This window comes from Oryzias latipes, chromosome 1 (assembly GCF_002234675.1).
Source record: "Oryzias latipes chromosome 1, ASM223467v1".
NCBI lineage: Eukaryota > Metazoa > Chordata > Actinopteri > Beloniformes > Adrianichthyidae > Oryzias > Oryzias latipes.
In genome coordinates this window covers 7,857,660-7,882,975 of record NC_019859.2, presented here as the reverse complement: position 1 = coordinate 7,882,975, position 25,316 = coordinate 7,857,660, and the positions used below count along the sequence as shown (strand labels likewise).

At 41.9% G+C, this 25,316-nt stretch overlaps 2 protein-coding genes across 4 annotated transcripts in view; one reads left to right on the top strand and one right to left on the bottom strand.

Moving 5' to 3' along the window:
• The window catches only part of col17a1 (collagen type XVII alpha 1 chain), a 27,175-nt gene extending 10,199 nt beyond the window's left edge, over nt 1-16,976 (top strand). For all 3 annotated transcript variants that reach the window (XM_011493315.3, XM_011493361.3, XM_011493273.3), the window contains 40 exons: nt 2,375-2,455; nt 2,533-2,577; nt 3,105-3,227; nt 3,316-3,552; nt 3,635-3,685; nt 3,762-3,788; nt 3,871-3,897; nt 3,971-4,033; nt 4,311-4,415; nt 4,490-4,552; nt 4,667-4,702; nt 4,796-4,849; nt 4,979-5,050; nt 6,431-6,493; nt 7,526-7,597; nt 7,816-7,842; nt 7,922-7,957; nt 8,238-8,273; nt 8,356-8,472; nt 8,561-8,689; nt 8,775-8,840; nt 8,918-8,968; nt 9,097-9,159; nt 9,265-9,324; nt 9,429-9,455; nt 9,532-9,576; nt 9,799-9,840; nt 10,739-10,840; nt 10,930-11,061; nt 11,176-11,229; nt 11,322-11,447; nt 11,527-11,592; nt 11,922-12,068; nt 12,175-12,315; nt 12,996-13,157; nt 13,431-13,577; nt 13,892-13,972; nt 14,838-14,891; nt 15,146-15,189; nt 16,398-16,976. In XM_011493315.3, the coding sequence (XP_011491617.1) occupies nt 2,375-2,455; nt 2,533-2,577; nt 3,105-3,227; nt 3,316-3,552; nt 3,635-3,685; nt 3,762-3,788; nt 3,871-3,897; nt 3,971-4,033; nt 4,311-4,415; nt 4,490-4,552; nt 4,667-4,702; nt 4,796-4,849; nt 4,979-5,050; nt 6,431-6,493; nt 7,526-7,597; nt 7,816-7,842; nt 7,922-7,957; nt 8,238-8,273; nt 8,356-8,472; nt 8,561-8,689; nt 8,775-8,840; nt 8,918-8,968; nt 9,097-9,159; nt 9,265-9,324; nt 9,429-9,455; nt 9,532-9,576; nt 9,799-9,840; nt 10,739-10,840; nt 10,930-11,061; nt 11,176-11,229; nt 11,322-11,447; nt 11,527-11,592; nt 11,922-12,068; nt 12,175-12,315; nt 12,996-13,157; nt 13,431-13,577; nt 13,892-13,972; nt 14,838-14,891; nt 15,146-15,171 (3,056 nt within the window). In that variant the 3' untranslated portion in view covers nt 15,172-15,189; nt 16,398-16,976. The remainder of the gene's footprint in view (nt 1-2,374; nt 2,456-2,532; nt 2,578-3,104; nt 3,228-3,315; nt 3,553-3,634; nt 3,686-3,761; nt 3,789-3,870; nt 3,898-3,970; nt 4,034-4,310; nt 4,416-4,489; nt 4,553-4,666; nt 4,703-4,795; nt 4,850-4,978; nt 5,051-6,430; nt 6,494-7,525; nt 7,598-7,815; nt 7,843-7,921; nt 7,958-8,237; nt 8,274-8,355; nt 8,473-8,560; nt 8,690-8,774; nt 8,841-8,917; nt 8,969-9,096; nt 9,160-9,264; nt 9,325-9,428; nt 9,456-9,531; nt 9,577-9,798; nt 9,841-10,738; nt 10,841-10,929; nt 11,062-11,175; nt 11,230-11,321; nt 11,448-11,526; nt 11,593-11,921; nt 12,069-12,174; nt 12,316-12,995; nt 13,158-13,430; nt 13,578-13,891; nt 13,973-14,837; nt 14,892-15,145; nt 15,190-16,397) is intronic.
• LOC101170491 (serine/threonine-protein kinase 10) overlaps nt 16,542-25,316 on the bottom strand; it is a 25,153-nt gene continuing 16,378 nt past the window's right edge. Inside the window, exons 12-18 of the mRNA XM_004065759.3 lie at nt 23,884-24,063; nt 21,015-21,144; nt 20,766-20,890; nt 19,141-19,332; nt 18,946-19,071; nt 18,747-18,860; nt 16,542-17,585 (exon numbers count right to left, since the gene is read on the bottom strand). Of these exons, the coding sequence (XP_004065807.1) occupies nt 17,439-17,585; nt 18,747-18,860; nt 18,946-19,071; nt 19,141-19,332; nt 20,766-20,890; nt 21,015-21,144; nt 23,884-24,063 (1,014 nt within the window). The 3' untranslated portion in view covers nt 16,542-17,438. The remainder of the gene's footprint in view (nt 17,586-18,746; nt 18,861-18,945; nt 19,072-19,140; nt 19,333-20,765; nt 20,891-21,014; nt 21,145-23,883; nt 24,064-25,316) is intronic.

The window sequence follows — 25,316 nt, the reverse complement described above, 5'->3', positions numbered from 1 at the left end:
TTGGTTCTGTGTTAAACAAGCAGGTTAGCTTCATTAAGCATCTACAGCTATTCTGTAGCCTCATATTGGTCTCTAAACCTGACCGTGTATGAGTGCTTGACATTAAAGTGGTCTCTTGTTTATGATGGGAGTTGCTTTCTAAAAAAAATAAATAAACCACAGTACGTTAACTCCATTAAGTAATCAACTTAGTTATTACAGATGGGAAACTCCTAACTACACACTTTATATACTTTTCTCAGATGGACATTATCATGTTCACACTTTTTCTCTCGTTTAAACTCTCAAAGTGCAAACTTTTGAAGAAAAAACAGTCCAGTACGATCGAATGAAATCAGAGATCTGCTCGGGATCAAAGATTTAGATAAATGTGGTAAACTGAGCATAATCTGTTGAGGAGACAAAGCATGGAGGAGATTGATTGACAGCGGTCTACAGGCATTCCAGATGCACAACAGAATCTACCGAACAAAAAAAAAGAACAAAAAAAACAGCAAAACGGGGAGACTGGAAAAGGTGAACTGCAAAATAGCAAAGGACCACTTTTAAGGCCTGTTCACACCGGGACGAATTTCGCCGGCGATTTTCGCCGACGTTTAACGCCTCGTGACTAAACAAAGGACACCAATGTGAGTATGCACCACGACGCGAAAAAACGGCACACGTCAAAGCGTCACTTTTTAAAAAACGCCTCGGGTTCGTTTTTTTTTTTTGACGAGTCGCGTCGAAATCTATTCGACCAATGAGAATGGCGCTTTTGCACACGTGTCTGGAGCCTCTGAAGTTACAGTAAAACACAACTTGGGGGCCCTCAAACACAAAACTGCCTTGCTGAGCACACATACCAGCGAAAAAGATAAACGCCGAGTTGCATCTACACAGCCGCGAAGAAATAATGAAGGACATTCTAAAATATCCCCGAACCAAGCACCAGTTTGAGCTACTGGTGCTTGAAATATTCATGTTTTCTTTGTATGATTCTGACAAGCGCGTAAATAGTTGCTCTCTTCTTTAAGAAGCGTAAGAAGCGTAAAGTTGCGCAGCGCCACCTTGTGTACAGGAGTATTTCTGTTTTACATTAAGCACCATCTAATGTCAGGGAAGGAAAATGCATGTTCGCTCGGCTCATCGTCAGCGAAAATCGCCTGGGTGTGAACACAAAAAACGTGGTGAATAACGCCTGGCGAATATTCGTCCCGGTGTGTACGGGCCTTTAAAGCTTTAATTACCCAGATACTTCGTCCCATATATAATTTCCCATAGAATTTTTTTCCAATCTCCATCAGTTAGTCAAATACAGTTGGAGAAGAATTTTTGCGCTTTAGGTCACTTGAGCTGAAAAAGAAAAGAATAACTTGCACAAAGCAACAGATCTGTCTAAAAACTGTTTGATGGTTTTCAGAAGAACAGAAATGTTAACTTTATTTGAATCATAAAAGCTGGAGAAGTAACAATCCTGTTTGTGGTTAGTTATCTGTAAATTAAACCATGGTCCGGGTGAATCCTCGACTCTGATTGGCTGCTGGGTGTGGATTAAAAAGGGATAATCCACAGGGATAAAAAAAAAAAAAAATCCGGTCATATATCTTAAATGTATAATATCACTGCGCTGGCTTCTTTAAAACAAACTTTTGCTTCATCATCTGGACAAAAACAAGTGGTAAGAGGTGAACTGATGCTTTATTTATCAGCATATTTATCACTTTCCTTTGCTGCTGCAGTCGAGGTCGGGGCTGGCCTCAGCGCGTTGTCATGGTAACAAGACAATGTGGCTCACCATGTAACGTCTTACTAAAAAACAATTGAAAATGTATTTTGTTATGTGCGTGACTCTGGTATAAGCGTAATAATGGCCTTCGAAGTGTGCATTGTCAGAAATGAATGCACTTTGTTCAGGCTTCCACGGAGTACGTTAATTTCAGATAATGCACACTTCATCGGCCATTAATCCTTACTTATCTGACCCGAAGGATCTGGCTAATCAAACACTAATAACCTTTTCACAATTAAAACAAATACAAAAATTAGCCATTTTGAAAAAAAGAAAATCAGATTAATAAACATAAATGGAATTCAAAAATAGAGCGATTAAACTGAATGTAACGATAACCTTACTGGAAATATAAAAATAATGATGTAAATATTAAAGTGAATAAAAATACAGAGGAAGCTTATTTTTAAACAACCACAGGCTTTTGGAAAAACAAGTTATTTCTGTAAATAAAATCTAAAATCTTTTCTAGTTTATTACTTGAAATATGTTTAATGAAAGATTTGTTTTAGGACTTTCCATAATAGAAGTGACACGATGAAAGATGTGGGATCATAACTGTATCTCTCATTGTGACCATTGTGGGGACTGTTGGGTTTTCAGCTTCGTACTCTGAGGATTCTCTGAAGCGGGAGAAACAGAAGCTGGTCTCCAGTTCCGGAGAGGATGGAGTCGTTGCCAAAAGTAAGACTCTGCATGAACTCCTCTGATTTTCTGAAGAATTTTATGTCCAAAGGTTTAAGTTTTTCTTCCTTCTGTAGCTTCAACTCCCAAGACCAGCACAAAAGACAAAGCTACATATGCAGGTAGAGCGTTTGTCAGTATGTTTTTTTTGGGTTCAGTCTGTTGACTGTATGTGAGAATCAGATAGAGTATGACATCACCCACAGAAAATGGCTTACTTCTGGCGAAATGAAGATGTTTCAGTCGACATTATTGAGCAATCTAGACGCCGTCATGTTGGAGCTGGACTTAGTCAAAAAGCAGCGATTGGTCAAAAATCCGCAAGCACCACATACTTTTATTGAGGCATCCGATTGGTCAGTTTATAACTTGGACTACAGAGTAAATGTCAGGAAAAAATCTGGATTAGTAAAAACATTTAAAAAAAAAATAACATAACAAAAATGGCTATTCTGATTAATGCAGTGAGTAATATTGGTTTATTAATCAATAGAAGTCTATGGGATATTTGCTTCTTGCAATCAGCAGGTACTTCCTATTGGGAATGTGAGGGGGAGGGGTAACTCATTCCAATTCTCATATACAGTCAATGGTTCCGTCTAACGTGGTCTATGCTGTTGCTGAATGGAAGGACCTGTTCATTCCGCAGAGATTCATACGGATAAGGCCGGCTTCGGTTTGTGCTCCTGCTGCAGCTGGTGGAAGTGGCTGCTGGGCCTCCTGCTCAGCCTGCTGCTTCTCTTGGGCCTCCTGTGTGGCCTCATCGCACTGGGTAGGACGGGCAGGAGCATGTGCAGCAAAACACGTCTACCACCTCTAACAGCATGAGCTGAAGGTCATCTTCTGATCCTGTGTCACAGGAGAAGAGGTAAAGCACCTGAAGAACCGTGTGAAGACCTTGGAAACTCCGTCCAGGCAGTCAGCCAGTTCAAGTCGCCTGTCGGACCCCTCTGGTGTTAAGATCATTGACCCGCTGGATGCGATAAACACTGAGAGGAGCTCTGAAAACCACATCAACCCAGAACAGGACAGCGCTGCCCTCCAAAGGACAGTTCAGCAGCTGGTCCGAGCTGAACTCCACTCCAGCACAGTGAGAGGTTTGTAATGTAATGGGGAACTCTCCATCAGATACACAGCCGAACAAATATATCACAGAGCTCCAAATAATCTGTTTTCCAGAAACATTAGCCTTCTCTCTGAAAGGGGAACGAGGACAACCGGGACCCAAAGGCAGGTTCTCACAGTCCAAACTCTCATTTCTAAACTGGGTTTATGTGACTCGTCTAACCCAACCGTCTCTTTCCAGGTGACCCAGGACAACTGGGACAAAAAGGTAGGAAACTAAACATTGTTCATTGTTTGTCTTTTAGTTGAGGAATTTGTGTCAGGTGCTAAAAACAACATTTTCCTTGCAGGTGAAGGCGGATTACCAGGGCTGCCAGGTAAAACTCAGGGGAAAGAGGTTGTAGCTGCATCCTTTCAAAATAAAAAATAACCTTTCTTCTCTTTCTGAAGGTCTTCCTGGGCCGATGGGTCACCCAGGGGTGGATGGACCAAGAGGACCGAAGGGGAGTGCAGGTAAGCTTAGGTTTGAGAACTATGACATCACATTTCCATTAGGATTTTAGGTGTTTTGCTGCTGAGTAGTCCTTTTGTTGAGGATCCAAGTGTAACTGACTGTTCATGGTTTAAGGTTGGATGGCAAAGGGGTCGTTATATTAGTGTCAACCAGGACAAAGGAAAAGTTTAAATAATTTGATTAGCACTGAACGTATTTCTTAGATGTCCAAACCATACAGATCTGAACTTGGTCTAAACAGAAACCAAAGGAGAAAACCTCTTCATTTTTTTTCAGGTGAACCAGGTCCAGAGGGACCAGCAGGCCAAAGGGGGCGAGAGGGACCAGTGGGCCCCCGAGGGGAACCAGGACTGCCTGGTGTGGGGGAAAAAGGAGATAAAGGTAAAACTCGTCCATGGTCATAGCCATCCCCCCCCCCCAAAGAAAGCTGTTCTCAATTTGACTTTGTTTGATAGGAGTTCAAGGTGAACAAGGACGTCCCGGTCCTGCTGGTGCTCCCGGGTTTGTGGGTCCAAAAGGTGAAAATCAGAGTTTATGTAGAGACAGACTCTAGATCAGTTAAAATCCATTGAACCCCATCAGTGGTTTTGTCAGCTTGACTTTGCTTGAAGATCTTACTTTGGTTTCATCAGGTGCCACAGGTGAACCAGGTGTTCCAGGAAATCCAGGTAAAAACTCCACCTCTCCTCTTTGAACATCCCTTCAGTTCAGTTCTGGCTGACCTGCAGCTCATGAACTCTACGTTTCATTACTGCATCCAGGCGCTCCTGGTCAAAAGGGTTTCCATGGTGAAGCTGGTCCTCCAGGAACCAAAGGTACGTGGACCTCCATCAGACAAGTTGAAAGATCTCTATGATTGACTCTTTCATTGGCGATTAACTGCAGATGAGGTTTTTGAGACCAAATTTCTGTCGGCCACACTTGAGCTAATGACTGTAATGCAGGTGATCGAGGAACAGCAGGGGTTCCAGGATCTAAAGGAGACCAAGGAGAAAGAGGACCACGTGGACCAGCAGGTTTTTCTTTTTAATAAGTCAGCAACCAAATCATCTTAACGAGAAAAGAAAAAAAAAAAACTTAAAGCGGACAAATAAAATTAAGCAAATAAGACTCTTTTAGGGAGAAAGATCAATGCAGTGAAAGTCAAGAAAACCCATTCAATTTTCAAAGTAAAACTCCAAGTGGACTATTTGTGTAGGTTAAATGACAAGTGTAGAGTACCATAGAAAAAGAAACCTGTAATCTCTCTTGTTTTGCAAAGATATTGGGTTTAGGCCTTAAGAAAAAGGATCAAAACACAAAGAAGGTTATTATTTTAATGCCAAGGCTGCTGACCCTTGAGATTTCTTTTAAATGAGATTTACAGGTGTTGTGTTGCCTAATATATCATCCTGGTATGCAAAGGATGTTGTAAAGCCTCCAAAAAGCATCTCAGCTGTTAAAAAGACATGGCGTCCACATTATTAACCTTTTACAAAAAGTGTACTTTGGGTTGCAGCTTTGATGTGATGTTCTTGTTGGATTTATCAGGCTTTGTCTTGTGGTTATTGTTAATTAGCATTCGGCCACACAAACCCTGCTGGTGGGATCAAAAGGGGTTAATCCCAACTAGATTACAGAAACAGTTGAAACCTAATTTAATTTCAATGAAAAGAGAAATCACATATGTTTCAGGAGTGTGCATTTATCTGTAATGAGGAAGGAAGGTAGTAGCTAGCAAAAAGAGCTACGAGAATTATGTTTATTAAACAAATATTATTTAAAAGTCAACCTTATTCTGTCATGGCGGAAATATGCTGTTTGAGAAAAAGCGCCGGCCAAGTGCGTTCATTTTAGCATGAAATTTGCGGTAGATGGAAAAGAAAACAAACATTTTTTTTTTGACTAGTAGCATAATTACTTAGGAAGCTGTTAAGGTGGTTTTGTGAACCACAATGCTCTGAGGAACATTTTCTAAATTGTAGTGCACAGATTGAAAGAAAATTCTAGAAGAGGATTAACGAGAAAATTGTGTAGTACCTTATCACTATGTGTTTGAATTTATGTAAAAAAAAAAAAGAGCGCTGCAGCTTCACGTACAGCAGTGACTGCTGCAGAAACCTCCAGTGACAAATCTGGATCAAGCACGTTACCTAACTGAAGAGCAGCAAACTGACAAGTCCCAGGTTTTATAGTTATAAGAACACAATTATTTAAGTTTGTTTAATCACAAAAACCTATCCGCAAAAACATAATAAAGTAATCTTGCTTTTTCTCATCTTAAATAGCTCTAACACTTGGGCAGAAGATCTGTTAAAGAACAAAACTTTTGCTTCTGTAAACTTCATTACCTCCAAAACATGCATTAAGTTTGTATTTTAGCAGAAAAAACAAGAAAATGTTTTACGTTCCTAAAGGTGAACCTGGACAACCTGGACCACAAGGCCCTGCTGGACCAAACGGAGCCAAGGGAAGTGCTGGTAAGTGTAGCTTACAGAACCACTGAGGAACATGTAGAGGTGCGCTTTTGTGTAACGGCCATGATCAGATGAGAAGAAATTTAGAGCTAACATCCAGTAATACCAGCATTTTACATTGTAGTGGAAAACAATTTTTAAAACAAAAATGTGGAACAAATCACCCCAGCAGAGCAGGCTATGTAAACAATGGCAGACAAATCTGTTTGCTGGGAACATCATGACATGATTAACTGTCATGCCTCTGGAGCTGAGTCTGACTCTAACCAACAACCATAACTGAACTCTTAACATATCTTTAATTTTTAATATATATTTAAGGAACAAACTTGAACCGAAAACAAAATTTAAAAAAAATATCAAACGTGCAGTGCAGCACTCCACCACTTTCTCACCTTTGACACAGCAGGCGGCATTTTCTGGCAAGATGGCGGCCGCAGCGCGAAAATGTTTTCTACGGAAAGCAAGAACGGACAAAAAGATAAAAGGCAACATTCTTTTAAAGTAAGAAAAATAGTAAACGCGTCTAAAGTTTTTCAGTAAAGATAAAATTCTCAATATAACTATTAAAATTTATAGTCCAAAAATAAATAGGGTATGTTTTTAAAAGTGAATGCAAGCGGCTGAAATGAGCTTCCTCCGTAGGGTGGCTGGGCGCTCCCTTAGAGATAGGGTGAGAAGCTCGGTCACCCGCGGAGAGCTCGGAGTAGAACCGCTTCTCCTCCACATCGAAAGGAGCCAGTTGAGGTTGCTCGGGCATCTAGTCCGGATGCCTCCTGGACGCCTCCCTGGAGAGGTGTTCCGGGCATGTCCCACTGGGCGGAGGCCCCCGGGAAGACCCAGGACACGCTGGAGAGACTACGTCTCTCGGCTGGCCTGGGAACGTCTTGGGGTCCCCCCAGAGGAGCTGGAGGAAGTGGCTGGGGTGAAGGAAGTCTGGGCATCTCTGCTCAGTCTGCTGCCCCCGCGACCCGGTCCCGGATAAGGGGAGGAAGATGGATGGATGTTTTTAAAAGTATTACATTTGACCCTCAGGTGAATCTGGTTCAGTGGGTCTTCCCGGTCCCAGAGGACCACCTGGACTGCCTGGAGACAACGGTCCTCAAGGTACCAGCACCTCTAGTGCCACTGTTGGATACAGCCTCTGAAATTTGACGTGTTACTTTAAACTCTGTCTTATTTTGATGAATACTCATGTATTAATTTGGTTGATTTTAAATCTTAATTCCTAATACACCCAAATCCATCCACACACAATTCAAAATTGTATTTATAAATACAGATATGTCACAGTTTATTTATTTTTGTTATATTCTTTCCTATAGGTCCTCCAGGCGTGCAAGGATCTCCAGGTTTGAGACTCATTTAACTACTTCATACCATTTAGGCTTAGTTAAAGTTACCATCATCAATATTCTTTGGACATTTCAGGTATTCCTGGAACCCCAGGACTACCTGGTGGTAAAGGTAAAGCTGCTTTACTGTGAAAATAATGCATTTATTTTTTAGTAGACGGGTTTGTCTCCATCTTTGATTAAAATGCTCATGCTGGGTTTATTTCTTTAGCAAACTAGATACTTTGCCACTTGATTATTTGGGGGGGGGGGGTGCTTTGAAAGCTTAAAAGTATTTGCTTTTATTAATTGAAAATATCTCCTTTGCTAAGACTGAATAATTTCCCCAAATGTTTGGAACAGCAAATGTGTGGTTGTTCAAACTATGGATTTAACTTCATTTCATCTTTCAGGTGAACCAGGAACACCTGGTAAAATCATCGGTCCAAGTAAGAACATCCCTTTTTTCAAATACTTTCACCAAAGTCATCTAGTTGTTTTACCAAGTGCAAATCTTTTTTCTGGTTTTAGTCAGCTCCGATCAGGTGGTTGTCCCTGGACCTCCAGGTCCAGCTGGTCCCCCAGGTCCTGCTGGAAATCCTGGACTATCTGGTCCCGTTGGTCCTGCTGGGATCCCAGGGCAGCCTGGTAAATCCCATCTCTTGATCTGAAGAACCATGAGAGGTGTTGAAAATCTACACAACATTTTTGTTTGTTCTGTGACTCAAATGTCCAGGTCCCAAGGGAGACAAAGGAGAAACGGGAGAAAGAGGACAAAGGGGAGAAAGAGGGGAAAGGGGGGAGAAAGGCCAACGTGGTGAACCAGGCATCAGCGTCACGCCAGAAATTGACTCACGAATCAACAGTGAGTACTTCTTTATGTCTAATCTGTGTAGGCACTGCTTTCACGAACAAAGCTTGCCTTGATAACATATTTATTTTCTGCCCAGAGCCTGTGGTTGGACCTCCTGGTCCACCAGGCCCCCCAGGACTCCCTGGTCCACAAGGTCCTCCTGGTATGTTTAAAAAATACAATATCTCTCTGGACAACTGCAGTACCAAAAAATGTGAATATCTCATTACTGTTTTTCAGGTCAAGGTAAACAAGGTCCACCAGGCCCCCAAGGCTCCCCTGGTCAGCCAGGTAAACATGAATATTCTTCTATAGAAACAAAGAAGATAAAGATGTCAGTAACATGTTGGGTGACTGGAGCCCTTTCAAATCCACTGAGGTTCAAAAAACTGGTTTGTGACTCTGTTGTGTCCTTGCAGGTGTGGGTGCACCAGGACCTAAAGGAGATAAGGGAGAACCTGGTAGTTTTGTGCCCACATCAGGTTAGCAAAAGAAACCTGGTTAATAGGAGATTCACAGTAATTCATGTCTAATCACTGTTGGTTTTTGAACAACAATCTGATGAATGCTTGCTTGATGTGGCTCAGAAAGCTTCTTTGCTGGACCACCAGGACCCCCTGGGCCTGCAGGACCACAAGGTCCACCAGGTACAGGCAACATTGCATTGCAATAGCATATGGCATACTAAGTTGTTTACAGCATTACATTTAGCAGCACTCCAAGGTTGATGAGACAATTTTCTTCTTTCTAGGTGACACAGGACCACAAGGATACCAAGGTGATAAACCAGCTCAAAGGTTCTCAAATGTTAGCTTTTCGAAAACAGTCAATAACAATGACCATGGTTTTCGTAGGTGAACCTGGACAGCCGGGTCTTCCAGGCCTTCAAGGAGAACCAGGCAAGTGTCGTTCATCCCATTAAAATACACACTTCGCATGAAGAGAACATCTGCATTCCACACAGAAGTAGGACCCAACCTGGATTCAAACCAGAACTTTCCTGCTAATCCCCAAATCCCCGTTCAGCACAACTCAACAAATCCTGGAACAAATGTGTTTCAACTTCAGATACGTCAATGAAAACATCCAAATCTTACTAAAAGCTCTGGTTGTCATGACAGGTTTCCCAGGACCAACTGGACCTCAAGGGCCACCAGGAGATGGTAAAACAATATTTTTTACTCAAAATATATTTATTGTGATTTTCAAAGCTTTAAACAACATCACACAAAAGAACCATTTAATTCTGGCATTAAAAGTAATATTAAAATATGCATACAAACACACACACAAAAAAAGACACAAATCAGCAATGAGATGACCTTACACAAGCACTTAAGTCATTGTTTAGCATTGAATGGGCTTGGAAAAAACTTATATAAGGATTCCACAAGAGTTTGAAGGTTTTTTCTTTTTTTTTTAACAATATATGTCAACCTTTCCAAAGCTAGACATGTCATCTGCTCTTCCACAACATTGCAATAATTGCTCTTGCTTGTAAAAGCCCAAAGTTGATGAGCAATGATTGTTTCTGTGTTACGACAAAGTGTTGAGGGTATATACCTAACACACATAATCTAGAACACAACGGAACATTATTTCCAATTATATGACCAATATATCCAGTTACACTCTTCATGGTAAAACAATATTTACTATTATTCTACATATAACCTAAATAACCTATTAATGACAATATTTTTATGACTAATTTACATTGCATTAAATCAAACTATTTTTCTGTGCAAGTCCTCAGAGCCTACGATGTTTTAAAGAAAGCCTCTAGTGGCTACTCGTGGTACTGCCCAATAAAAAATTATGAATTTATTTTTCTCAGAAATGTTAAAAAAAATTAAGGAATGTTACTTATCTAAATTTAATGGACCACATGAATGAACAGACATTTGATCTGTTAAACTTATTTGAATCTATATATGGTAAATCTGTTTGCTTCAGTCATCAGTTATTTTTATAAAAACAAGAAAATTCAAAAGAATCATTGATATCTTTTTATCCTAACACTACAAAAAATTTATACAAACCTTTTTGTTATTATTTCAGATAGCTCATATGCTCCCGGGCCTCCAGGTCCACCAGGCCCACCTGGTCCGCCTGGATCTGGATCATCTGATGTGGGACAGTATCTAACAGAGTACCTTCAAAGTAAACTTTGCATTTATACCTATTGACCTTTAAAAAAAAAAAGGGAACAAACAACTAAAACTGTTTTTGTTCTCTTTGGCATCATCCAGGTGACGCTCTCAGACAGTACCTGGTAGGTCCTCCTGGGCCTCCTGGACCTCCAGGAGAACCGGGCTCTCCTGGGTCTTCAGAAGAAGGGATGATGGATAATGTTGCCAGTCGAGTTATCAGCTACATTCAGAGTATGAACAGAACCAAGACACTGCCCTCCTTTTTTGTAAACAAGATTATTTATAAAAAAAAAAAAAGAGAACTACATGTTTAACAGCTGTGTGTTACCATGTTTACCTTTTTAGATTCTGCTCCACCTGCACCCGTCTCTGTCAGTGACATCATCAACCTTCTACAGCGTAAGTCTCCACATAAAATGTTTTCAAACAGAGGGTAAAAATGCAGTTGGTTTTCTTTGAAATATCTCAACGTATAACTATCTTGTGCTCAGGAGATGATGTGAGAGCATACATTGCTGGTCCGCCTGGTCCTCCAGGACCTCCGGGACCACCGGGTCTAGGCGGCTACAGCTACGGCACTCAAGATATCGCTGAGCGGGTCTTTGCATTGATGAACGGTGAGGGTTACACATCAGCTGTGACTCACATAAAACCAAACGACCTTTTTAACTACGTGCAACTCCTGTCGATTATCAGAGAGGGGAGCGGTCGGACCTCCTGGACCCCCAGGTCCCCCTGGTATTCCTGGAGGCATCATAGGAAGTAAGAAACACAAAGTCAAGTGGACGGTCCTTTTTGTGGTACAAAAATCAGATCTTAGACTTTATGGGGGCAAAAATAGTGCAAGCTACAATTCTCAGGAAAAGAAAGTATAACCTTGACTGGTTCAACAACATTGTCAAAGTTCACTTGAACATCGTCTGATCAACGTGAGAAACTATAAAAGCTGAGCCCATATTTCACCCCCATATTTCAGAAGGGGCAAAACATTGGAAACATTGGAAAATTGGAATGTTTTCTTGGTCACAGAGATGTTACCATGTTTATCAGCCATTGACAAAATTCAATGTACGTGTTTTTCTCTCAACAAGGTTGGTATCCAACTCAACTGGGGCCTCCCGGACCTCCAGGACCTCAAGGACCTCCAGGTCCGCCAGGAGATCCTGGTCCTCCTGGGCCAGCAGGCCCACCCGGATTTGGAACATACCTCAGCTCAGACATACGCGACTACCTGCAGAGTGAGTTTGAAAGGAGAAGAAGAAAAAAAACTCGAAAGAGGAGCTCTTTAAAAACTAACAAGGCTAACATGCAGAGAACAAATATTCTTCTTCTGCTCTCCTACAGATGTTGCTCTCACAGGACCACCAGGCCCTCCAGGCCCACCTGGAGCTGAAGGCCCTCCTGGTCCATTTGGTAGCTTGGTCTCATATAATGACCACGACAGAAGAGAGAAGCTGAGACCTGAACGCCAAGACTACGCTGGGGGTAAATTTAAACATTTATTTTACCCTTTGGCTTCATATGACAACTGGACTGAGTGACCCCTCCCCCTTACGTTCCAAACAGGAAGTACCCGCTGGTTCCAAGAAGCCAAAATCCCATAGACTTTCTTAGAGAAATAAACAGCTGCTCCTCAGTCATTCTATTAGTCAGAATAACCATTCTTGCTGTGATACCTTTATAACATCTTGCTATATCTAGGTTCAATCTGATTTTTTCATGATATTTTTTTCTTTATTGAAGTTATTAAAGTTATAAACTGGCCAATCACATGCCTTAAAAGTATGTACCAGTAGTCTCATGTCAAACATTCAAAATGTTGGACATGTTTGTGTAGCCTGCTTTCAAGTGATAAGGGAGTGGCCTTCCACTCCTGATTGGTGAGAGGAGTTGCCTTAGAAATGTTGACTCAGACCAACTCGGACTAATCGTTGCCCTCTGTCGCCGTTTGGCTCCAACATGGCGGCGTCCGTATCCCGAAACAATGGCGAATGCTTTGCTTTGTTTTGATTGGAGCTGGAAGTACGGCATTTTCTACCAGTGACATCACACTCGGTTCAGTTCTACAGTCGGAAGGTTTAACTGATGTAAAGGTGACAGGCGGGTTTTTGAACATGCAGAATTTATTGCCTAAAGTAATGTGGAGCTTTTCTGTTTATTAACAGGCCATGGTGATTTACATGAAGCCATGTTTGGCCATCCCCAACCGGGCCCTCCAGGACCCCCAGGGCAAAAGGGAGAGCCAGGATTGCCTGGTGTGACAGACTGGAGCACAGATGCGATCGACTACTCTGGAGTGGCTTTAAAAGTAACCGATTACATCAAATGTAAGCGTCATTGGGGTTTCAGAAAAACACGTATGCACATTTTTTATATATCCTGTACTAAACAGTTGTAAAGTGTTTAGTTCCGTCTTTGTTGGAGGCTGGAGGTTGAATGATTTGTTTGGTTGGGCTCAGTGGGACCCAGTATCCCCAGAGGATCCTGGTGATAAACTGGTTAACAGTGATATGATTTAATATTGTGTATTTTTTACAACCTACCATCTCGTTTTTGCCGGAAAAACACCTCAAACGGAAATGTTCTTCTGTCATTTACAGCCAACGGTTTGCTTCTTGACGTAATGAAGGACAACAGCCACATTTTCAAAGGACCTCCAGGACCACGAGGGCCCCCAGGTCCTCCAGGCTACAGCCGACTGTATGGTTCCCATGGAAACGCAACCGATCTGATGGAGATCATCAAAAGTGTGTAACAGCACTGTGAATACAAACGTCTCCTGACAGAACCGCAACAGACACAGGATCCAGAGACCTCCAGAGCCTCCTGGTCCTCCGACCTGGAAGACCAGGAGGTTCTGGAATCAGAATCCTTTCATATCATTGGTCACAAGAGGCTTGTTACAACGGTTCCTTGGTCTTTTGTGATCTGGGAACCAGGTAACCGCTTGGTGCCCACAGGAACCTCCCAGTTTGAGCAGAATATTTGAAAAACAAAGAGCTAACTTGAATAAGATGGAATAAAATGATGGGTGATCAGTAACCGTTTTTCCTCCTTACAGCTCATGGAGCCGTTGTGGGACCACCGGGACCACCCGGGCAGAAAGGTGACAGGGGGCTTCCAGGACCAAGAGGGGAAAAAGGTGCAGTCAGCAAAACCTTCAATTCTTTTTAAATGATTGAAATCTCACATTTAGCATTCGTCTTAAATTAGACTTCATCTCTGCAATTATTGTCCAGCTGCATGGGAACATTTGACCTAATAAAACATCTTAACAAAGAAATGTATAGTTAATAACTTCAGAAATGTATGGTTAATAACTTTAGAGAACATAGGTCCTGTGGCTGCCCGCATTATGACACCTCCACCGCTGTGCTTCATCAGGCGTTTTAAGGACCCACTCTAATGAAAATCGTGTTTTTAACATGTTCTTCTGGGATTTTCTGATGGAAGAAATATATAAACAAAATTAAGCTTAAAATTGAGTATTTCTTTACTGAGATTGTTGTCAATCAGGATCAAACGGAAAAATCCAAGTAGAAAAAGATCATATTTGTGACATAAAAATGACCCTGGGCGGGCCACAAGCCCCCTGCCTCTCTCTATTCTGATGCATCCACCTGCAGACAAATAGATCCATGAACGTCTTTGTTTTTTCTCATCTGAACTGGCGTCTGACTCCAAACTGTTTGGCCGGGTAATGTTAGGTTGGGGGTGTGTATGCTTTCCACTAGCGGGAGATAGAGTAAACAGATGGATGATGGGAAGAGGGGGTTTACTCTGCCCTAACAGTCCTGCCCAAAACTCAGAGGTGAATTTCTGATAAACTACTGTGGCTCTGCAGAAACTATGGGAATGATTTGAAAATACATCAAAAGATGATCAGAGCTGGACTTAGACGGTGACCAAGAAAAAATAACAACTTTATTAAAACTAACATACAAGCCAGAAAGACATGTAAACATTTCTTTTGACTGTAATAAAGTCACATGTCTGTGTGAATGCAGGTGAATCCGGCTCTACTGGACCTCAAAGACGTCACAGAATCCATGGAGAAAGAGGTCGGTTCACTTTGGAATCGCTGTCCCGCATGACCTGAGACAGAACCGCAATAGTCTCATGATCCAGGGACCTCCAGGACCTCCTGGACTACAGGACCAGGAGGTTCCTGGAGGTTCCTGGGTCTCTTGCAGTCTGGAGACCAGAAAACTGTTTGGTTTCCGGAAGAACTTTTCTGTTTTGGTGGAAAAGATTAAAAAAAATAATAAAAAACTAAAATCAGATTAAATAAGATTTTATGTTTGTGTGATCACAGATGCCGAAGGACTTCATGGATTTTAAGGATTTCCAGGACAGAAGGTCAGTTCTCTCTGGACCATCAGAAAGAGCCTGAAGATGGTTGAAGAGAAACAGCAAATAGATTCTAAATAACTGCACTAATGTGTCTGTAAAACAGAAAACAATGGTTTAATGAAGCCGGTTTGAAATGTTTCTGGTTTTCCTCTATTCAAAACGTAAGAAAATTTAAAGACTGATGTTTAAGGAAAAATGAAAGTAAATGTCCTTTCTGAGCTTTTTGAACCATTTTCCATAGATTTTGCTTTTTAAGTTGAATCTTGAAGACACAGCATTACTTCTATTAGAAACTTTCTTCAACAAGTTCTCCTTGCAAAAGCATCAGCTGTTCTCAGATGAGCGTGTGGAGGACGATCCTTTCATCTTCCAATCCGTTTCACTCTGAACATCTTAAATAAACGTGTTTATTCCTTTTAAATCCCTTTTGAACTCAGAGCTAACAAATAAATAAACTTGCTGGATGACAGAAGACAAACTTCACGGCTGTAGAAATTCTCAGACTTCCTATTGAAGGATCAAAGAGCTGGAAATAATGCAAAAAAACTGGAACAAACCTCAAGTTCTTTAAATTTCAGTAATCCCTGTAAAACATCACACATTCCTCGATCTCCTCTGATGCAGAAAAAGTTTCTGTGTGTGAAACTTCCAGCTCATTTCTTTCCAAAGTCATGTTAACACGACGAATGAGACACTTGAAAAGTTTCAATCTGGTTTTAAGTCGCGTCTTAGTACTGAAAAGATGTTTCTAGGCGTTTTTGATCTATTTTTTAACCTGATCTGGAAGTTCTGGTTCTTTTAACTGATTGTCTTGCGTTTTTCAGGTCTCATATGTCAGAAAGAAAATTCTGTTCGTCTTAGCCTGTATCTCTGCACCTATTCTCCTTCATTGAGGAGTCCCACATGGATCCATTTTAGGCCCACTCCTGTTTTCCTCCTACATGCTGCCTCTGGAGTCTCTTATTTGAAGGAACTCAGAATCTCATGTCACAGTTTTGTTGCTAAAATAGCAAACAGTAACTTTCTCTCTAAGCTGCCTGGAGGACCTGAAAACATCGACGCCTCGAAACTTTTTGAAATCATTATTTTTGGGAAGTGGAGATCAGCTGAGATCTCAGAGTCATTCTCACACCAGATTTGATCAAATGTAATGGGATTACTTGAGCTCAAATGTTCTTTTTCAATATAACCTAAAGCCGATTTTGTGGTTTCAGGAAGACCTGAAGTCATCCGACAGAGTCTGCGGCTCTCAGATGAAGAAACGCAGATGATTTGCAGTCAGATGTCTTCAGATGAACTGAAAGGTTTTTATTTTCTTGTCATGAGTGAATTTATGAAAATGATTTTCAAACCTTTTGAGGTAAATACTTTATTTACAACAAAACCAACATTACAAGAAATCTAGAAACTATACACGTTTTAAAAATGCATGACTTTGATATGTTGTGTTATTTTAGCAAACATTTAGAGTTGAGGAACCCCGTCTGGTTTGTAATTATGAGGGGTTTTTTGCTTCACTGTTTGTTCCTTCATGTTTTTTCGTTTTTGTAAATAAATCCTAAAGAAAATGTGATAAAAAAGGAACCGGTTTGACATAAATCAGCTTGACTTTCAAATAAAAAGAGGAAAAGAGAAAAACTTGTTTGAGTTTTACTTTAAAAAAGCAGCTCACCAGGAGCGTTACGGCCTTTAACCTCTGGAGAAAACAATAAGACCCTCGCCTTCAATTTGTTTTGCTATTGTCTGCATTAAAAATACGACAGTTATAGGGCCACCCAAAAAAAAAAGCAAAATTACGAGATTTAAGGTCATAAATTTACAGGATTGATAGTCGTAAACTTACAAGAAAAAAAATTGTCATAACTGTTAAATTACGAGAATAAAGTCGTAAATTTACGAGTTTTTCTCTCGTAATTTCACAATGACTTTTTTTCGCTCATAAATTTACAACATTAAAGTCATAATTAAAAACAAAAAAATATTGTTTGTAAACTGGCCCTAAAACTCCATCGTAAAAAAACAGTTTTCTGGTTTTTAAATGGAAGGAATTCGGCTTAAAATCATTTTTATGCATCACAAACTAACAGCCGAGCCTCAGCGTTACGTCTTTTGTCTGAAGAACGTTCTCTCCTACAGTTTTCTTTAGCACAAAAGTCTGAAGCAGAGAAACTCGGACTCGAAAGTCAGACTTCATCAGGCACGGAGTTCTTGGTCAAACTGTGGAGCGGCAGAGGAAGACGGAGCGAGTGTTTCACCTAGAACCCCGTGGACTGGACGCTGGGGATGGGGTAGAACTTGGAGATGCGGCTCTGCGTGGACGGGTTAAGGCACTCGGACTCGCCGCTCATCTTGAAGAAGACTTCCTGTTCCTGCAGTTTCCGGGCGAACTCCTCTTCTAGAGCCTGAGGAGAACAGGAAAGGCGTCAGGGCGCAGCGGTTTGGGGACGGCGCCATGAGACTCACTCACACTGAGGGGGAAGCCGTCGCTCTGAAGAAGACCACCGGAGGAAATGAACGGGCTCACATCAAAGCAGAACTAAATCTAACAGTTCCTCCTAAAAGACCTTCAAACATTTCTGTTTTCAAATCATTTATTTCTTACATTTTGATAAATGAACAAAAATAATCTAAATTCTTCTTTTGTAAAAATATCAAATCTATCAAGTTTAAAAAAGGGAAGAAACAGAAACTTTTCTTTTCTTCGCTGTGAAAGAATAAAAAGATCTGATCAGTGAAGACATTTTCACGCCAACTAGAAACCTGCCTGAAGGACGAGAACGCCTTCAGCTTCTGATGCATCAGGCCCTGATGTGAGCTTCACGCTTCCAACAAGCAAAAGCCGTTGCCATAGCAACAGTATCTCTTAGATGACATCTAAAAAAGAGGTATTTAAATGTTTGTGTGACAGACCTCTGTTTTTTTGGCTACAGCTTTCGGTGTTTAAGTGTTTGTGTGATGTTGCCACAAGGGGGCCCTAGCCTGGGTCCCCCTGTGCCCGCCCCCAGCCCGGATAAAATACTGGGTTTTGTGAGGAAGGGCATCTGGTGTAAGAATCTCTGCCAAACCAGCTGTGCCAGCTGTTCTTCACTTATCATGTGAAGAATGATAAGTGAACGTTATTATTTAGTTTCAGATACTTTAAGTTCAAGAATTGAACACATGAAATTAATGAATTTAATGAAAATTCTTTAAAAGGATTTAAGATCAAATCAATGATTCTCTTGCTAAACTCTTTTTTTAGGTAAATCTAAATAAATTCTTCTAATTATTTTTATAGGAATTTTTAGTTTATTCAAGAATTTTCTGTAGCCAGATTAAATGAGAAAAGCTTCACAGCAACACAACTCAGGAAAAATCTCATTACTCCTCATTACTTATAAATAGAAAAAATACTAATGTGCACATGATTTTTTCCTTTCCATAACTTCAGAAAGCAATCAAATATTGAGTATTTGTGCTGAAAGTGTTTCCTGCAGCATCAGCCTTAATGTTTTGAAACAGACGCTGAGTTTGAGGCTGAAATCCTGAAGTCCCAGAGGGGTTTAGTCTCTCCGACCTCTCACCTTCTTCCTGGGGCGAAGCTTCTCCCTCCACTCCTTCAGCTCCACGCTGTGCTCCTCGTCCAGCTCCTTCAGTTTCTGCGTCTCGTGTTCCACCAGCAGGTGGCACTTCTCATTCTGCGGCAGAGAACACACGGATCGGTCAGTTTGCTGTGATCCGGCGGCGGAGCAGAACTTGGCGGGCGCTGGCGTGCGTTCAGACCTGCAGCTGCTGCAGCTCCCGGATGTTGGCGTCACACTGCAGCTGCAGGTCTCTCATCTGGTTCTCGTGTTTCTGGTGCTGATGCAGACGCTCGTTCTTCTGCCTCCTCTCCTCCTGAGCTGCGAACTGCGAGCAGAGGAAGGTTTGTTGTTGTTCAGGTTGTGTATTTTAACCCCGCCAAACCCCCCGCCTCACCTGCTTGACCCTCTCCCTCTCCTGCTCGGGGGGGATGCCGGCGGCGGTGATGCGGAGGCTCTTCTTGAACATGGCCATGCGCGTCTTGGCCTCGCTGCGCTGGATCTTGGGCAGCCGCGTTCTCTCCTGCGTCTGCTTGTTCTTCAACTCCTCAATGAGTCGCTGGTTGTAGCGCTGCATCTGCTCCATCTCCTGAACACACACACCGCCGCCACCACAACACCGTCACCAACACAAACTCAGCACCGTCAGCTGCTGAAGAGCGTCCAGACGGAACCAAAACTCCAACTAGTCAAACGTCCAATGTCATCTTTGTCTTTGATTATTTTGTTTCTTTTGTTGTTCTTGTCAACAACCAAAGATTATAAATAATGGAAAAACTTATTGGTAATTAAACTACTGAATTAAACCAGATTCTGAATTGATTGCTCATAAATGATTAGAAATGGTGTCCCGCAGGGCTCCAAATGTTTATGTAACTTCAGAATGAAGCAGGTCTTGGCGTCTTAAGACCTAAACTTAGATCAGGCTGTTGTTTTTGGATCCGAATGCCTCCTTTACATGAAGACCATACAGTGTTCCCGCGTTTATCGCAGGTAAACAACTCGCACTTGGAGTAGTGTTCTAGATGTTTAAAGGCTGTAAATCCCCTCACCACACAATTTCTACACTTTTCTCAGACAGACGGGTACTTTTTCCCACTCTTCTCTCTCGTTTAAACTCTCAAATCTTCATAGAAAAATAAATCCATGATTATAGAAGGAGAACAAAGGAATAATTTTATGTAACTCTGACAAGTTAAACGCATTCTGTACAAGAGATTGTACAGAATCTCTCTCATGATTGGTCAACAGACAATCAGGATGAAGAAGACAGTGCGTTGTTAAAAAAATCTGTGAAACATCAAGATTACAAAAGTGACATAGCACTGGAAACTGTTTTCTAGAAAAAGACAAAATAATTCTCCAAATAACGTGTTTATATGTGAAGGAACAGGAATGATGCTCTTTCTGGAAAGATCAAACATCTGGATGGAGATGCAAATGTCAAATGTTAATTGTAAATCATTGGATTTATAAATTGAGAGTTCTTCCCTCTCAATCTGCAGATTTCCCGCTTATAGAATTTTCTAAACTAGATTGGGGGCAGAACCTTCAGCTGGAACCGCCGCGGTTCAGGAGGTCGTCACCATCTCTGCGTTTATGACCTCAAACATCCTTCTCTGAATGGTTAGGAATAACCTGACTAATATCAGCTCTGATCCGGTAAAGCTGGACTCCTGTAGATCCGTCTGTCTGCTGTTTTTCACATTGTTTTTTTTGTTTTGTTCCAGCGTTTCTGCCTCGCTGTCCTCTCTGGTCCCAGCAGACGGTTGTCCTTACAGAGTTTGCTTCTGCTGGACGTTTGGGGCTTCTTGAGTGTCTTGTGTTTCTGCAGAGCTTTTATTTTGTAAACTAAACGTCAGTACTGTTTTCCAATCGATTCTGTGTTTTGAATGTGATGCTAAAGCTTCATCCTCTTCGAAACAGAGTAATAAAGTTTTGTTTTAAACTTTTTCTGCTGATCTGAATCCCTGAAACACAAACTAAACCTTCAGGTCGATGTTTTTCCTCCCTGAGCTCTACCTTCTCGTGTCTCTTCAGCAGCTGGTGTCTCTGCATGAAGTACTGGTCCTTCAGCTGCTGCTTGAAGAGCTGGTGTTTCTCCTGCAGGTGGCGCTCTTCCAGCTCCCACATGGCGGCCTCCCGCGCTGTGGAGACAGGAAACGGCTGCGTGACTTCCTGCTGGCTGCACCTCGCATTCGTTTGAGGTGGATACTTTTCCTTTATGTTTAAACGTCACATTTGACGCGGAGCGCCCCCTGGTGGCTTTACCTCTCAGGAGCTGCTGCTTGTGGTTAAGGCAGTCCCTCTCGACGGTGGCGAGCTCGTGTTTGTGCTGCTGGATGATCTTCTTCAGAGCGGCGTCCAGGTCCTGCTGCTGCTTCTGCAGGAACTCCTGCTCCTGAGGACAGAAAACAGGCTCAGAGGCCAAAGCTTCCCGTTCTGAAGGGGAACACAGAGGACTGGTTCCTCCGTTCGTTCGAAAGTCAAACCAGAGCAAACAAGGAAAGCCGACAGAAGAATAAAGCTGAGGAGAAAGAAGAAACGTCTCCTCGCTGCAGTTTGTTTACCCAGCAGCCAACAGAAAACTCCCAACACTTCACTTCCTCTTCATTTTCTAGGATCATTTGAACATATTTGCATCCAAAACCTCCATAAAGCAACACAGGGAAGTTTCATTCTGAGAAAAACTTTACCCTATTTGTTTTCCATCTGTAGTTTCCTTTAAAGCCTCTACAGATCTGCTCCTTCAACACCCCTGGATGCTCATTCATTTAGATCAAGAAACGTTTGGTTCTTATTTTCATTCTTTACTTCAGTAAAACACTGTAATCCTAGAAATCCTGTTTTAGGTTCATCATCGTCTGTATAAAGAAATACTCAGAAATACAATTTTAACCTAAAATTTCGTAATGAATGTTCATCATCAGAAAATGATGGATGAGCACATTTTTTAGAGAAATCTTCAGCTTCTCTGAAAGCCTGTAGTTGTTTATGTCATAATCAAAGTAGTAAAGAATGGATGGGCCAATGTTGGAGATTTTTTAACTTTAGAATCTATGAATTGAAATGTTTTATAATATCAACAGTTTCTGTCACTTCCAACTGATTAGAATGAAAACGATCATCTACTGGCAAACTGAACGCATTCTGAACAGGAGATGTGGCACAGAGGAGATTGATTGACAAGATCAACAACCAATCAGGATGCAGACTACACTGAGTGCGCAGTTTGTATCCGACATTATTACACGACAGAAAGAAAACATGTTGAAAACATGGAGGTTTTGTTTTCTAAAGTAAAACAAATAAAAAGTGTCCTCCACCTTTGCTTCTCTAAGGAATTGTTTGTGACTTGATGTCATTAAAGGTGGAGTAAAAAGTGTTTTTTTTGGGTCTTCCGTTCAGCCAAAAAGAGCCACAGGCTGAACCTGAAGCCCTGCTGATGAGTTTTTGGTGTTGCCATGAGTCCAGCAGCAGCCGGAGCTCTAAGAGAGACTCTAACCAGCTGTCAGTGACATTAATCTGAGCTCAGATTAGTTCTCTGACGTGTAGCTAAAGGAATCAGGTGAACTTCCAGAACTGAGACGACAAACCTGAAGAGGCCTGAGAGTCTGCTATAAAAGGAAGCATCCAGACGGAAGATCTATAGTAATATGAACTTCGACAGCAGCACAGATGAAGAAATACAATTGTTGACATTGTATGAGAAATTTTACGAGGTTTTACCTAATAAAAAAAATCTAAATATTGAAAATGTTTTGGTCTTTCAGCTGCTAAAAGCGGCCTCTAGCGCCAAACTCCACGTGATCCCATGTGAGCAAAGGCAGGCGCCTTTTCCACTGTGGGAACCAAGAGCCACAGACGGCTCTTGTCCTTCTAGCAGTTTATTCTCCTGACTCCTCACCGCCCTCCTCTGCTGCTCTTCCAAACAATCTGTTGCTCATCTTCATGCTTGGAAGTGAATCTTGGTTCAGGCTTTTTCTTTTACAGCTCTTTGTCAATATATGGTGTCATGAATCTGGCCGGGCACAAACCTCCACGATCAACCCAACAGTTGGCACTTCTGGGAATTAATTCCGCCCTTACCACATCAAAGTCCCGGATTGGTCAAAGTTAAACCTGGTGTAACCTTCAACACGCAGTCATTAGTCTGAAAATGGTCGTAGAAACTTGCATAGCGACGTGTAAATGCAGGAGTTTGAAACGGGGAGGCCTGAAACACGGAGATATGCTATTTTACATCGACTTCTTTATGGAAATGGTTGCTTGAACGCACGCCGCTGAGGGCGGCGAGTCCTGAAGCCATGAGGGTCATAAGAAGGAGAGATGTTAACAGTAGAAATCAGAGGAAGTATTTTTTGGGAGCTCCTGAAAGCTCGCCTTCCTGGTATTTAAGTGGAACTTCCTACTGCCCCCTCTTTGTTTGTTTTTTCTAAATAAATTATTGTTTTTCTTCACATCTTCTTTTTCTGAATTGTTCTTCCTCACCTTTGCTTCAGTTTTTCAACTAATAGGACTACATATCTAATATATCCGTTCTTGTCCTCTTCAGAGGACCTTAAGAGCATAAAAACCTTCAGTTGAGAGTGAGGAGTGATGAAGAGGAGGAGAGGAAGCATGAACGCCACACAGAGGTTTGACTTACGTCCTGGAAAGGAGATCTGCAGAGCGTGCTGGAGGACAGCTCAAAGGACTGAATCATAACATGGAGCACCCCCTGTGGATCACAGAACGTCACCCGTCTGTCTGCGAGCTGACGCTGCACACTCAGCCCAAGGAAGAGGAGCTTAAAAACTGAAGAGTCAATCCTCCTCTCTGGGGTTGCCAGAAGAGGAGAACTTAAGCTCCTCCACAGCAGGTCGTCTGTAAAACATTTCATGGCGGCTTTTCGCACATTCCTGAAGTAAGTCCCGCCCCCTCTTTGCCCTGTGGCCATGATGGGAGACGAAGCCACAGGTAGATTAGGACCGATGAGGGAAATTAACAGTGGCAGCGCGACTGAACGTAACACCGGAGGAGCTAAACTGAGCTCACAAACAGCAGATCAGGGAGCTGCGTTTGCACCTGAACTGTACACAGGAGCATCATGGGACGGTTTCTGTTCAGAGGGCGGGGGTGAAGTAGTGCAGAGACTGACCTCCTTCTTGCGGTTCTTCAGCATGTTCTGGTACTTGGACAGCTCCTTGTCCTGGTCCGCTTTGATGCGCTTGGCCTCGTCCCGCAGCCGGGCGGTGTGCTCCTGCTCCAGCCTCTCGATGGTCTGCTTCTGCTGCCGCTCCAGGTTCTCCACCTCCTGGTCGTACTGACGCTTCTTACTCTGCAGGGACGGAGGACGGAGATCAGATTTAACACTCTAAAAATTCAAATAAAAACAAAAATGGAGATTTAGGTCTGTCCAAAGTTCCAACGGGTTAAAAAGTGATAATGGACATCTAAAAACAGAAGTTCCGGTCAAATAGCCAGAACATTCCATATTACTGTCCTGGCTGAAACGTCACTGGGTCACCGGAGCAACACACACTTCTAACATAGGCGACAGATGTTATTCCACAGTTTAACCGCAAGAAAAGTAGAAAAAGATGTCTGTCCTTCCAACGTCTCTATGATGGACATGCCAGCACAACTACAGCGGTGAAAGGTGAACCTTTGCTCTGAAATGATGCTTTGTATCACTGAATGTGTTTGTTAAGTTTCTGGTTAGTCCTCACATTCTAGTTGCAGCAGAGCCAGCTGCTGGTTACCATGACAACACATCCCAAAATACTGCTAACAGTTTGTAGATGAAGGAACAGTCTTCTGCATTCTGCAAGTCTTTCCAAATGGATAATTGGTCAGACTTCACAATAAGCTTCCAATCCTTATTTCACAATTATTAACTATGGTTGAGTAACGGTTAGGTAACTCTTATGAGGTTTACAGCATTTATAAGGGTTAAGTAAAACCTTACTTACCTTTCACGTCCTAACTCCAAACAAACAAGGCTTTAGTTAGGCTTTTCATAGGTATGGACTAACGTGTGTCGATGCAACGAACTTTTCTCATTGCTTTAGGTTAGATTGAATAATACACATCAGTTTAATGCATTAAATAATACACTTTGTAATGCACAATAGTGGCAGTTAACGCTTCATTAAATAGTTAATTAATGCTTAACTGTGCTTTAACTAACATTAAGAAAGGGACCCTATTATCAAGTTACCAAAATAGCAAGATTAAAGTACTAATAATTAACTTAATACTCTTTTATTTTCAAAATGTACAATATTACGAGCGGGATAATGCCCTTTGAGGTGTCCCTTATCAGAAATGATGGACGATGCGGAGCCAGAACACCTGACATCAATGTTAATGCGAAACCATTAGCACCTTTAACGTTTCTCTGGTTTTCTCCAGCTGTTTTGTACATTTGCTTCTAGACTGAACAGAACTCAAACGGGTCAAAATGTGGAAGAATATTTTTAAAAGACTAAATCTGTTGAGTCGAACTCCTTGAAATCCACTGGCAGAAGGTTCCTGAACCCCCACAGCGGCCCCTCCCCCCCAGAGAAGATTTCTGGAGTCATTTATGAA